This window comes from Strix aluco, chromosome 1, assembly GCF_031877795.1.
Source record: "Strix aluco isolate bStrAlu1 chromosome 1, bStrAlu1.hap1, whole genome shotgun sequence".
NCBI classification, from domain to species: Eukaryota; Metazoa; Chordata; class Aves; order Strigiformes; family Strigidae; genus Strix; species Strix aluco.
Genome location: NC_133931.1, coordinates 3,891,664 through 3,906,110, shown reverse-complemented (window position 1 = coordinate 3,906,110; position 14,447 = coordinate 3,891,664). Strand labels below are relative to the sequence as shown.

The 14,447-nt window shown below is 53.2% G+C and overlaps 1 protein-coding gene across 2 annotated transcripts in view; it reads right to left on the bottom strand.

Moving 5' to 3' along the window:
* Nucleotides 1-966: 966 nt before the first annotated feature.
* Nucleotides 967-14,447, bottom strand: part of PTP4A3 (protein tyrosine phosphatase 4A3) — a 46,247-nt gene continuing 32,766 nt past the window's right edge. For both annotated transcript variants that reach the window (XM_074830431.1, XM_074830521.1), the window contains exons 2-6: nt 13,551-14,351; nt 11,766-11,858; nt 7,233-7,363; nt 6,505-6,579; nt 967-5,802 (exon numbers count right to left, since the gene is read on the bottom strand). In XM_074830431.1, the coding sequence (XP_074686532.1) occupies nt 5,685-5,802; nt 6,505-6,579; nt 7,233-7,363; nt 11,766-11,858; nt 13,551-13,655 (522 nt within the window). In that variant the 5' untranslated portion in view covers nt 13,656-14,351 and the 3' untranslated portion in view covers nt 967-5,684. The remainder of the gene's footprint in view (nt 5,803-6,504; nt 6,580-7,232; nt 7,364-11,765; nt 11,859-13,550; nt 14,352-14,447) is intronic.

The following is a 14,447-nucleotide window of genomic DNA, read 5'->3' as shown; positions in this document are numbered from 1 at the left end:
TTAGCCATGGCCTCTTGAGGACCCAACAGGGACCCTCATTTGGGCAGCCTGTCCAACAGCACCCTACAGCCTTGCTATGGGGTCAGCTCTTTCCATGCAGGATAAAAGGCATCTCTGAGCCTTACAACATCTTTTATCCAACTGTATCAGTTGACACATGCTGGACACAGGATCAGGGTGTGTATGGGCTCTGTTTATGCCAATTATTTGATGATGAGGTGGGTACTTAAAAACCATGACACAAATTGGTAAGTGAGCAATGTAATTAGTCAATCTCAGTCAAGGCAAGTCCACTGCTGCAGAACAGCTCCTAGGTCTCCCCGCTGCCAGACCCTCCTCTGGAGAAGACCTTGCTTGGATTGGAAGTAAATGCTGTGATGGTTGGACTCTCTCTAGCAAGATGCTGGCTCCTGCCCCTGCTGTGATCATGGCGGCTATGCTGGGGGCCTGCTGGAAGTGGAGGCTGTCTGGATCACTGCTGAACACCTGCATGACGTTTTTATAAGGAAGGGCTGGAGATGGAACATGCAGTGATGATGCTGGATGGGACAGAGAGCAGCCCATGGGGAAAATGGAATTATATGAGGACCTGGAGCCCTGGGTGCACCCCTAGCACCTGCCTTGGCACTGGGCAAATCACTTATCTCTGCCCTGGGCTCTGCTTTAAGCTGGCTGCAACCCATCATCTAATTGCAGTAGGTCCAACCCTTTCCCAGCCATCTCTGTTGCCTGTCCTGGGAGCAACCAGGAAAGGGGAATGAGAGGAGGAAAATAACTCGGGGAACGGCTGGGACACATTTGGGATGGGACGGGAGTGGGCTGAGGTCTCCAGCCAAAGGGAGGCAGCAGGACCCCAACCCCCCTGCAGTGCACCCCTCCACTATCCCTTGGCCAGAGCTCGGCTCTGCCTTTGCCTCCCCCATCTTGGCAACTCCCCCATTAGCAGCACCGCAGCACACAGGGATGTACAAAACAGTGAATGCTTTTTATTTTGCTGCTGGAGTGTAACCACCGTAATTTCATAAAACTCAAAAAAAGAGTGATTACTAAAAGGCATACATTTTTTTTTTCCTTTTTACACAAGACGTAAGTAAACAGACAAGTTTCTTTTTAAAAAGGTTATAAAGTGTCAAGATCCTATACCTCATCTGCATATTCAAAGTGATGCTGTCTGATACAAAAAGCATTGGGTATAATAACTTAGCTATGGCTCAGACCGAAAAAAAAAAAAAAAAAAAAGTCATCTGGGCTTAATCTACATACTACTACGATTGCCCATGGAGTTAAAAAGGAAAATATGCAGTTCTTTGTTGCACAGAAAGAAACAGCAGGGAAGTCGAGAGTTCATTGGGAGATCATCGTCTAAAGGGAAGCCGAGCGCGGCGAAATGCACCCCCCCTCCCCGGGAATGTCTGCTAGAGCCTGCGAGCAGGACCACAGCCGGCCCGTGACCCCCCCGCTGCGCAAAGAAACCAGCCACATTTTTCTCCCACCAGACACTATCCCATCCAAATCCACCCGCCAAACTGCACCTACCCAGCCCGCTGGAAGCAAATAAGATATAAGACCCTGGAAACTGCATGGAAGTCACGAATCTCCCTGTGCGCTTTCCCACTGGGACTAATAAAAAACAAACAAACCCAATAAAAAAAAAAAAAAAAAAGAAAACTACTCGTTCTATTGTAGATAGAGCAAGATTCTTTGCTTCCTCGGGAAATCTGTTACTCATAAACCTCCTCATCCGAAGCTCTCAGCCCAAGCACCACAGTGTCAGCCTTATTGCAAGACTCACAATGTGAATTTACAAATGTGAAGTCTTTAAATACATGTCACCAGACCTTTCTTATATAAAGAGCTGGCCATTTGTGATGGCTGTGTTGCCCTCCTTCCCACCGCTGCCCCACCACACGCTCCATCCGACTGGCAAACATGGAGAACAGAAGGGACACACGAGCCTCTTAACCGAAATGCAGATAAGAGCACACGTGTGCCACCGGTGAGAGGACACAACTAGGAATTCCTGCTCAGATGTATTCCCCCATGTGAGGTTCAGCCATAGTTGATTCCTGGGCAAACCCTACCAGCTCTTGGTTTGATGGTCAGGGCATCTCTGCTTTGCTGTCCCTTGCGTCTCCAAAGCTCTGGCTACCAGTTTGGAGCCCTGTCCCTGCAAACTGTGGAAGGATGGTGGGTTTCCATCGAGTGCGTGAGGGAGGTGGATAGGGAGAGGAGGCATAAAATCCAGTTTGTGCCTTTGCTTCTGCAGAAAAGGGCAGGATGAGGTGGTAAATTTGTAGCCAAAGCCATGGGGGTGTCTGTTCCCCATGACATCTGACAAAACCCAATAGAGAGAAGTGAAGCAGTAACAAAATTGGCAAATATGTCAGATTTTTAAGGCTCCCCTTTCAACGTCTTGGCATCTGGGGCAAAACAAGGATTAGCGTACAAGGACAGACCCCAAAACCAGCCCAAACCATGAGCCTTTGGTCTCTTAAGCCGCACTCTGGTGCCATGTGTCTACTGAGCTCCAACTTTTCCTCTTCCCCAACTGTCCCAAGATTTTTATGAGGGAACTGCGCTCTTTGTGATTTCTAACCCAAAACCTGGTTGGAAGACCCCTCAATTTCCCCAGCCTGTTATGTTTCTACAATCCTCTCTAGGCTGAAACATCGAGGAGCTGGTACCTCAGAGTTAGGAGCCAAATCCATATCAAAAAAATCCCAAGTATTTGTCAGTCCAACCCAGAGAAACCTTGGAGCAGGTTCAAGTCCTCCATGCAAGGACGGCAGCTCCTGGGCTGCCAAGGTGTCCTGTCCATGGAGCAGCACATCAGAGGTGACAGCAAGTTCCAGGGCAGGGTGGACATATCCATTAAAAAAAAGGAAAAAAGTAGGACAATTAAACCAGCATGGTTTGGGGCTTTTTTTGCACTGACTCATAAAACTGAAGAGTATTAAGATGCTGCTCTGCCAGCCAGAGGTGCTCAGGATTTGGCCACATGGATTGTACCTGGTCAAGGACCGCTCTTACCCTAGAAGCTCCCTATTTTTAAGGTGGTTGGGTTGATGCTACATAAAGCGAAGGAGCACTGCAAAGCCTGTCCCACTCGTGTTCCCCAAAAACAAGCCCACCAAACTGAGATTTGAGTGTACTCTCATCAGAGCTCAGCACTGAGCACTTCCACCAACCCTGCATGGAGGAGGTGTAGAGTTCTGATGGTGAAAGGAGGCTGAGTTCAAGCCCCTCTGTCCCCATTCTGACCCCAACTCAAAAGCATCATGGCTGAAGCCCTGGACTGCTTGCCCTGGACAATCTATCATCTGCCATGTGATGCTCCCATGAGCATGGGTGAGGAAAACATTTCTCCTCCTCTTGCCAGGGCAGAAACATCTCCAAGCCTGCAAAGCAACGATTCCCACTGCTTTGTCCTAAACTCTTCCCAAGTCATGGCACAGCCTGTTGTGACCGGGGAGCACATGGGACTGTGAGGTCTCCTAGCTAAGAGGGATTGGGGCTGTCCCCGTCCCAATGCCAAGCCACCTCCCACTGCCCTTGGGGACGAAGCAGCACCTATTTTAGCAGCAGGAGGATGCACCCAGGCAGGAAGGGGATGGTGACCCACCCAGCAGGACTGCTGTAAATACAGGATCAGGCTTTTTTATCAGCCCAATTTCTCACCCTTCCCAACCAATGCAGACCCCTTGAGCATTGCTGCCTTCTCCATGAGACATCGGAATCAACAGCCTGGAATGGGGCAGGAGAAACTCAAGGGACTGAGGGCTGTCCCACAGTGTGGAGGCTTGGACAGGCCAGAGGCGTGCAGTATGACGACTGGAGGGTCCCTACCCCACTCAGCACCACAGCCCATCCCAGAGGATGGCCACCCCTGCCGTGCAGTGGGGCTGGCTCCCATGGGGAGAGGAGTGGTGTTGGAAACAGCTCCAAGCTCCTCCTCTGCCCACATTGTGGTGACATGAAGCTGTCCCCTACCCTTCTGCAGGTACCGAAAGTGTCTAACCAGCCATCCTCACCACTTATCCCAAGAGATGAACCCTCTGAAGCAAATCGCTGGAAAATCTACCCTTTGGAAGGCACACAAACCTTTGGAGATGCCCAACACAGGGCACTGAAGGCATCTCAAGTTGGGCAACCTAAAACCACGAGATGCTGGATGACTAGCCCTCCTTGCCCCAACAACTGCAATCCTCTGCATCTGAGGCAGCGAGCAGCAGTGAGCCCAAAGGATCCCTGGAGCATCCCTTGGGCCACATGTATGCCCTGGTGACAGTGGATGGCAGCCAGCTGTGACCCAGTGCCAGGGATCGGTCTGGGGGGACATGGGTCACCTCCCGGGCTCCACTGGGCAGCGATGGGAGAAAGAAAGGCCAGAGGACATGCGGAAGACAAACAGTTTAGTTTTTTTTAAGTTTTTTTTTTTTTCCTTTAATTAGCAAATTTCTTCTTATCCTCATCAAAAGAAAAAACACCCCCATGCCCCCTACGTGCCCACCGCTCCAGCTGCTGCAAGCATTCAAAGGCAGAAAGTTGTGAGATGTTTAATGTCCCAGCTCAGGGGTAGCTCTGAGTCCACCCCACCAGGGCACGCGCCGGGGGGTTTCGGGGTGCCAGGCGCCATATTACAGATGTGGGAAAGGCAGGTGCAAAATTTGGTGACGTGCTCTTGCCAGGAGCACCCAAAATCCCTAGGAAAGCTGCAGCCCAGCCCCTCAGCCAGCAAATGCAGCGGTGGAGGAGACAGACGTGCCCTGAGATGCACATTGTGTCCCCAGGGCACCGCAGCCAGAATTGGGGTTTGCACCACAGCTCAGTGACGGGGACATGACAGGAAAGAACCCACCACCCTGTGCATTGAAATTGGAAGCTATAAATAAGAGCACCCCACACTTTGGGGGACCCAGTGCAGACCCTGCACCCTGGCCAAGCTGGGTGCCTCAAAGCCCTGCCAAGGTCCTCAGGTTTCCCAGCAAGCCCCCAACACACCCCATCTGCAGCATCCCGGCTGGCATCGAGGCAAAGGGGAGATGGTGAAGTGGCAGAAGGGCCAGGAGAAAGGGAATGGTGTTGGGGGGACTTAGCTCAGCCCTTCCTGTGGCCACAAGGCCAGCACCAAGCTATGAGCCCCCTTCACCTCTCCCTGCTATCACCATCTTCCCCACCCCAAGGCCATTGCACCATCCCCACCTCTGTCCCCGCTGCTGCAGCCCTTATTTATAGGGAAGAGGTGGGAAAGGGTTTTTCTGGGGGTGCTCCAGCCCTCCTGCTCCCCATCCCTTCTCAGCTGGCACACCCCTGCCTGCATCACCCCAAACCAAGCACCCTTCGCCCATCCCTCTCAGTGCAACAGGAGGGAAAAGGGAGCAGGAGGAAGGTGATGAAGAACCGTCACGTGAACTCATTGCCTGCTAACGCCAAGAGTCAAAGGGCAGCTCTGCCTTCCCTCTTCGGGGCTGTAGCTGGAGAGAGCAGCCTTTTTCAGGGGTCCGGCAAGACGACCGTGCTGTGGGTGCTGGAACATGTTGGTGCTGCTCCATGTCCCCCCACCCCAGCCCTGGCAGTGGGGCGGCATGTGGGGTGCGTGGGGCTGGGTGAGGAGGTGAGGGGGTGGGATGCGTGCGAGTGCCCGGGTGTCTGTGTGCACGGATTTTGGCAAGAGGTCATTGAGGTTACATGATGCAGCATTTGTTCTTGTGGTTATGAGGGTCCTTAAAACGGAGTCTCTGCTTTGGTCGGTATTTTTCCAAGTACGTCAGCTGCTTGCTGTTGATGGCTCCTCTACGCTTCCTGTCGAGACAGAGAAGGGCCGGCGCAGTCAGCAGTGTGGCCAGAGAAGACTCCCCCCACCATGAACCCAACCCCATTGGGGTGCTGAACCCCCCTGCCTGGAGCAGGAAGGGAATTTGGAGGCTGTGGCTGTGTGCATCCTCCACCCACCCCAGCAGCACTTCCTTCTCATCCGCCCTGCGTGTCTCAGGGCATGGAGCTGGGGAGAAAACATGTGGGGTGGCTGCCAGAAGCAGGGTGCCTGCCAGAAGCCCCCCAGGGATGCTCCCAGCTGCTGGTCCAGCCTCCTGCAGGCCCTGATGCAAAGGTACAGGGTGCTTGATGCCAGCCATGCCTGCAACAGGGGAGATTCAGACTGGACATCAAGAAAAAATCTTTCCCAGAAAGAGTGGTCAGACAGTGGAATAGGCTGCCCAGGGAGGGGGTGGAGTCACCATTCCTGGATGTGTTTAAGGGTCATTTAGATGAGATGTTGGGGGATGTGGGGTAGGGGAGAACTTTGTAGAGTCGGGCTGATGGTTGGACTCGATGATCCCAAGGGTCTTTTCCAACCTGAATGATTCTGTGATCTCTCTTTTCCTCTGCCAAAGGAGAGAAAAGCAACTCCAATGCCCTCAAAAGACCCCGTGACAAGCCAGATCTCTTCATTCCCTCAGAGCGGGGCAGTCGTCTTCCCCAACACCAAAACGCTGCTCAACTTACTGTCGTATGAACTGGATGGCGTCTTCGTACTTCATCCCGCTCTCAATCAAGGCCAGTGCGACGAGGACGGGAGCGCTGCAAGGCAATGGCAGTGGCTGTCACTCCCCAAGTCATGCAGCCCAGAGGCTGACATCCTGTCCCGGGGCAGGAGACTGTAATGGTGGCATCACGGGCAGTTATCAGCCTTGGCTTTTAAGTTTCTAATTTCTTGCCATTTGGCTGCCAGCCACTGCCCTAAGGAGCATTTTGGGGTAAAACCCCTAGGACGGGGCTGGCAGCTGTTTGCTGCTCTTCTAATGAGCATTTGGAGGCAAATCTATTGGAAAAGTGGATGTAAATACACATGCAAAACCTGACCCGTGGCAGGGGGAGCAGCAAAATGCAGCAGCTCTCAGAAAGCGTCAGCTCCCGGTTGTAGCAGGAGACATTTTGCAATATTTCCACGATGAGCTCTTAGCAAAACAGCCGCAGGGCAGTGGCAGCACAGCACCGAGCAAGGCGGGTGTGTCCCCCCCCCACCCTGGTGCCCAGGATTTGGCCATAAGAACTGCGAGGAGAACCTCAGGCAGCAGAGCCCCCCCTCAACACCTATTCCCACTAAGGTTTTACTGCATGCAAAAACCCTGCTCAAAGGGGGACTGGGGAAGGGAGGGAGGAGAGCCGGCATGGTTTTCTCTCTCCTCCCTTCATGGGCGGGGTGGCAGCTGGGGTGCTGGGCTCCAACTTACCGCCCCAGGCCAGCCACGCAGTGCACGGCCACGCAGCAGCCAGGATCTTCGCAGAACTTGGTCTTCAACAAGTTGAGCCAATCTTCCACTATCTTGCTGGGAGGAGGCGCTCCATCATCGAACGGCCAATCCTGCAAGGCCGGGGCAAGGTCAGGGGAAGGAAAAACCACTCTCAAGATACTGGGGAAAAACTCAGGGGATTGCTTTTTACTCAGGGCAATGGTGTTTGGGACCTCGGCAGCAGGGAGGTGGATGCATGTGCCAGGAACAGGGCTCACAGAGCAGCTCTGTGAGGGATGTAGGGAGTTTTGCGGCACCATCCAGCATGCAGGAATCCCCTGGCTGCTTTGGCTCAGGGTTTGCAGCTGTACAAGTCTAGGTCTGAGGTCCTCCTGTCTCTTAAGGACAGGCTCAGCCTTCAGGAGCGCCTACAAGATCTGCAACATGGTCCCCATGTCCTCCTGTCTCTGCAGACCAGGGTGGCCATTGCCTGTCCCATTCAGATGACCACACTGAGCTTCAGGGTGATGCAATTCCCATCGTCCCCCCCGCCAGCTCCTGTTCTAAATCCAGTGCTTGGGAGCACAAAGACACTTTGCAGGAAGTTTGAGCAAAGGTGGCTTGGCAATGGCTGAAATCTCAGGGCCCAATGTGGTGATGAAATTCAGCTTGATGCAACACATGGAGGGGAAGGTGAACACACAAGGCCTGAAAAGATGCTCTGGGAACCCCCTAACACAGCCCTAGAGAGAGCTGAAGGGAGGGAAGGAGACAGACCCCTCCAAACGGGGCCATTTAAGCAGAATCCTTCAGGAAAGGCTCTTAAGGGACAAAAAAAAAAGCCCATCTTCTTCCAAGCTTCATCCTCAAGCTGCAGGGTCTCACCACCAGAGCTCAGTGATGAAATGGGTAAAATGGGTGCTGCATTAAGCACCCCCTGGCCCTGGACTCTGCTACGGGCAAAAAGTGTGTCCCCCCTTGCCTGTGACTGCTGCAGCAGTTTGGGGAAAGGAAGGTCTCTCCCCATGGGCACTGGCAGGCAGTTGAGGCTGCACATCTCTCCCAAAATGGTGATTTCTCTCCCAAAATGGATTTGGCAGGAGGAGCATGGCCACTGGCTACGCAGCAGTGGGAGAGAGGGACGGGCAGGGGAGCATCACTTGGAGGGGATGTGGCGTGGTGAGCCCCGGTGGGTGGGAAGCACAGGGCCATAATCCTCGTGCTTGAGGAGTGAGTCACTAAGCTGCTGTGCTGGAGTCATCCTTGGTGTAAGATGGCAAAAGAAGCTGCTGCACTTCAGTGTTTGAACAGGTAATGTGATTTCAGTTGGGCTTTGCTAGGAAAGGAGCACGCTGGGCATCAGGGTATCCTAATGCTTGACCAGCCAACCCTGCACAGCCTGTTGTGTCCTGCAAGACCATCCCCTCCCCTCCCCGTGGTGCTCGGAAAGCACCACTTCAGCTATGAGCACAGGGCACTGTGCCTGCACTGGGGGTGACACACCATACCATAAAATCATCAATTCATAGAATGGTCTGAGGTGGAAGGGACCTTCAAATATCATCCAGTCCATCCCCCCTGCCATGGGCAGGGACATCTTTCACTAGACCAGGTTGCTCAGAGCCCTGTCCAACATGATCTGGAACACTTTCAATGATGGGGCATCCACAACTTCTCTGGGCAACCTGTTCCAGACTCACCACCCTCATCATAAAAACTTTCTTCCTTATGTCCAATCTAAACCTACCCTCTTTCAGTTTAAAACTGTTACCCCCTGTCTTGTCACTACAGGCCTTGGTAAAAAGTCTTTCACCCTTTCTTATAAGCCCTCTTTCCATATTAAAAGGTTGCAATAAGGTCTCCTCAGAACCTTCTCATCTCCAAGCTGAACAACACCTCTCTCAACCTTTCTCCACAGCAGAGGTGTTCCAGCTCTCCGACCATTTCCATGGCCTCCTCTGGACAGGCTCTAACAGGGCGGTGTCCTTCTTACGCTGGGGCCCCAGAGCTGGACACAGCACTGCAGGGGGGGTCTCACGAGAGCGGAGTAGAGGGGGAGAATCCCCTCCCTCGACCTGCTGGCCACACTGCTCTGGATGCAGCCCAGGACACGGCTGGCTTTATGAGCTGCAAGCACACATTGCCAGCTCATGTCCCATTTTTCATCTACCAGTATTCCCAAGTCCTTCTCCACAGGGCTGCTCTCAATCTATTCATCACCCAGCCTGTACTGATACTGGGCATCACCATGACCCATGTGCAGGACCTTGTACTTGGCCTTCATAAACTTCACGAGGTTTGCACAGGCCCAGTCCTCAGGACTGTCCAGGTCCTTCTGGATGAGATCCTGTCCCTTTAGGGTATCAACTGCACCACTCAGCTTGGTGTCATCTGCCAACTTGCTGAGGGTGCACTCGATCCCACCGTCTACATCACTGATGAAGATATTAAACACTGTTGGTATATCCAATAAAGTATATCCATCCTGCACCATAAACCTTCCTACGGTGAAAACCACCCAGTGTCGGCTCTCTGGCAGGATTTCTGCCCCATCTCCGAATTGCTGGAAGAGCTGACAAGCAGATGTCCATGGCACAGGACACCCATGTCTGGCACAACTTAGTAACTGCCATCAGCTTTAGAGATTGCTCGGGATCCCCCGCGGCACACAGAGGAGACGAAAGCAAAGGAGGCACCCAAACCACCCAGGGAGCGTGTCCAGGACAGGACCACCGTACGTGGGGGCACTGTGGCTGCAGATGCTGGCACCCGGGCACACACCAGAGTCAGGCCTTGACTAGCTTGTGCCTATTCCCCAAAGAAAGGGATTAGGATATATAGTCTGTATATATAGATATATTTGATACAGGTATACATAGAGATACCTCCCTATCTGCATGGATACATCGAGGTGCTGGAGCGAGTGCAGAGGAGGGCAATGAAGCTGGGGAAGGGCCTGGAGAATAAATCCTGTGAGGAGAGATTGAGGGAGCTGGGACTGTTCAGTTTGAAGAAGAGAAGGCTGAGGGGAGACCTCATCACTCTCTACAACTCCCTGAAAGGACATTGTAGAGAGGTTGGTGCTGGTCTCTTCTCACAGGGAATTAGTGACAGAACAAGAGGGAATGGCTTTAAACTGCAACAGGGGAGGTTTAGACTGGACATTAGGAACAAATCTTTCACAGCAAGAGTGGTCAGACAGTGGAATAGGCTGCCCAGGGAGGTGGTGGAGTCACCATCCCTGGATGTGTTTAAGGGTCGTTTAGATGAGATGTTGGGGGATATGGTGTAGGGGAGAACTTTGTAGAGTTGGGCTGAGGGTTGGACTCGATGATCCCAAGGGTCTTTTCCAACCTGAATGATTCTGTGAATCTGTGATCTATCCATAGATACACCGCATATAGATATCTCCCTATATGATATACCTTATACAGTTTCTATATAGTAATAGAAACTTATTATAGAAGCTATATAGTTTCTGTAGTGTCTTATATAGTTTCTATATCTAGGATATTGGTATCTCCCTATGTAAAACATATCCTAGATATAGATATCTCTCTATATAATCTATGTAGAGAGGTATGTATATCCTAGATATAGAAACTCAGATGGGAGGACTCCAGTCAGAAACAGGGTAGAAGGCAGAATGCGATGTGTAAGCAAGCAGATATGATATCCTACATAGACTCTATATGTAAGATACAGCTATCTTTCTTTGTAAGATACATCCTATAGAGACACAGCATCTACATCGAAAGAGATCTGCATCTGGAGGATCTGAATCTAGAGGGACAGCGGATCTATTACCTACCCATACCGCAGAGGATCTAGGATATAGCTCTCTTTATATATAGGATATACACTATACAGCAAGAGCTACATCGAGAGGACCTAAACACGGAGGACCACCCTAGGAGACACGAGGCACTTCCAAACCCTTTCCTAAATAACGAGCAGAGCCTCACTTTCCAGCTGGAACTGAACTCCCTGGCAGGGCAATCACGCCTGACATCATCTCCAATTACTTATCAGCCAAGATGCAGCCCAGGCAGCTGCCTGCTCTGCCTCCTTGCCTCTTCCTGCTTGCTGCCTCCTCCCTTTCATCCCCCAGAGCTGCACCAGCCAGCTGCTGGAAGAGCAAAAAACCCGAACTCCCCCCCCTCAGCTCCCACCCCGGATAAGATAACGCTGGGGGTAACGGGAACCACGCGCATCTTCCACGTGGGATCAGGCGCTCTCATCCCCTGGATACTTTAAAGCCTGAGCGACAGGCAGGGAAGGCAGCTGCCGACTCAACCGTATGAGTCACAGTTTCGGGTGCGTGGGCAGCGCTTTCTTTTTTTAAAGCACCAGCCCCATCTCAGCCCAGGGAGCGGGGAGCTCGCCTGCCTCACCCCGAGGAGGATGTTGGGGTTTAAATCCTGCTCCCGGACAAGCGTGATGCTGCTTCGGCCCATCTGACCTGCACGGTGTGTAGCAGACCCCGGGGACAGGGGTATTTAAGCGGGGGGGGCCATCCTGCTGCCCACCTACCATGACAGTGATGCCGTCCTTCTCCAGGGGGGTCTTGTCATATGTCACTTCGCACACTCGCACAACCGTGGTGGCACCATATTTCTTCAGGTCCTGGAGAGGGAAGGAGAAGGAGGGGTCTGAAAAAACCCTGCCAGTTGCACCCCAGAAAACTCCAACACATCCGAGCCCTACTACAACCACACAGACCACTATGGACCCTAAAACAGTACCATCCCACATCTCTGGACCCTCAAGCGAACCCCCTGTGGTCCATCCAGCCTGGGAAGCACAAGGAAACATGAAATCCCAGGGCACCAAAGCCGTGTGGCCACAGTAGGATTTTTACTCTCTCTTTTACTGTTTTTTTTAACTCTTTTACACAACAGGATTTACACTCCTTGGAGTCACTAGCGCATTTTTAAGCCCTGACAGCCACACCAGCAAGGACTTTACACCCCAGGCAAAGAAACATCCCCGACACGGGCACAAGTCCCCTGAAAGGAGAAATTATTTGTGCCCGGCGAGGTTGCAACTCCTGCTGCAGAAATGCACAGAGGCGGCTGGGGGGGGTGTCGTAGCGCATCCTGCCGACCGCGCTCAGCATCTTGCAGATGGCTCAGGGGCTCCTTCTTGACCTCATTGTCGTATCCCATCATCACTCCAACGCGCTGCAGGGCTGGGTGTGGGACTTGGTCTGCTTCCAGCGTGGCTTATCGCCCGCCGCAAGGATTGCTCCCGGATTACATGCCAGCGTACCGGCCCCGTCGAGCACCCTGTGAGATCATCCCCTTCAACGATCCATCTCCTTCGTTCCCTGTGTGCGCCTGCCAGACCATGGCAAACCCCCACACACTTGGCAGTTTGTCCAAAAATTCAAAAGGTTGGAGGAAAGGGGAATTTCTCCCCCTTCCCACTGGTGCTGTCCCCATCACCTCGCACACAGCGTGCAGGGTATGGGGGGTGGCTGTCCCCAGATTGCAATCACCTTCCTGCAGCTCTCCGAGCCGGTGGTGCTCACGTGTTTTTTTGGGTGTGGACTGGGCTGGGGGGGTTTTCTTGAGCTCGGAGGATGCCTCTGATGCCAGCACATTGGACCTCAACGTGGTTTAAGTCTAAGGCAAAAACCCTTTGCCAGGCTCATGCGCAGCCCCAGGTCCACTCGCGAAGGCAGTAACATCCCAAACCAACTCCTTGTAAACAGAAGCCGCTTGTGCTGGCTCGACTGAACCTGCAGGACATGGTGTTTCCCCCAGGCATTGACAAAAAGAGCAAGTAGAAGCCTTTTTCCCCGGACCATGGACACGTATCCATTAATCCCCCACTACCTCCCAGCTGCTGCCAAGGCTGGAGGCAGCGCTCCCAGGCAGGGCAGCATTGCTGGCTCATGCAACACAGAGCCCTCCAACTCCTTGTGCACCGCCTAACACACTCCGGGCATTGGAAAGATGCTGGGACCTAATTGAGGTGCAGGGAGATGCGTGCATCCATGTGCATCACTGCAAAGCCCCTTGACGTGATGTGTTGGTGGAGCTGGCAGGGGATGCAACAGCAATGGGGAAACTCTGTTCCATCTCTGCTGTGCCCAAACACCATACTTGGGGTCCTCCAAAACAACCTACCCCAAAAAATTGTCGGTGATTGTACCCACTGCCCTGGGAAGCCACGGGGAGCTGTGGTACCAAAGAGGATGTGCCACTGCCTCAACCGACACAGGACTGATCCCTGTTGCATCTCAACATCATCTTTTAGCCCCAAAACACACATCTGGGTCCCAGTCCCCCACTTCCAGCCTCCCCTCCTTACCTCCAAGAAAGTACTGAGCGTGGCATTGGTGGGGTTGTGGGTGATCAGGAACCTCATGTTTTTGTAGCAGACCTCCACCGGCGCAGGGCGGTTCATCCGGGCCATGGTGGGATGGGAGGAGGGTGAGGTGGTGTTGACAGCAGTGGGGGGAAAAAACCCAAGGAAAGTGTGGTGTGGAGGGGGAAAAAAAACCAACAACAACCCCTCTGCGCTTAAAAAATAAAAATAAAACGGGATCGAGAACTCAATATACAGACTTGTGCAAATAATCCCAGCTCCTGGGAGCGCGCTGGCTTCCTCGACACACCGCAAGCCCCCCGGGGGAAAAAGCCAGATGGGAAAAAATAATATTAATGATAATAATAATAATATTAATAATAATAATAATTAAAAAAAAAATCCCTTTGCTGTAGTGTCGGTGTCCTCGGCGTGTGTGCGGCGGCGAGTGGCTGCTGCCTCCGGTGCCGCACGCTCCCTGGCTCTCTAGAAAGGCCTCTGCATATGGGGGGGTGGCGGTGGCGGGAGGGTGACCCCCGTCACGTTACCCCATCGGGGTATGTGGAGTACTTGGGGGCGGCACGGGGGGCCGGGAGCCTACGGGGCGGCGTCGGCGGCGTCCGGCAGCGGTCCCTCGCTGGGGCGATCCATGCACGGGAGCCTTGAATGGTTGAGTCGGAGGGTCGGGATGCCGGGCGAGACGAGACGAGGCGGCCGGGCGCTGCTTCACGGGGCGGGCTGCCGGGGGCTGTGGGGCTCAGAGCTGCTCCTCAGCACCTCCATAAATCCCAGCGGAGAGCGAGGCTGCAGGGGAGGGAAAGGGAAACAGGGCGATGAGGATGGCCTCCTCGCCAGGCTGGTTCAGGGGGGGACACGGTGCCCCCGAATGCACCAGCACTC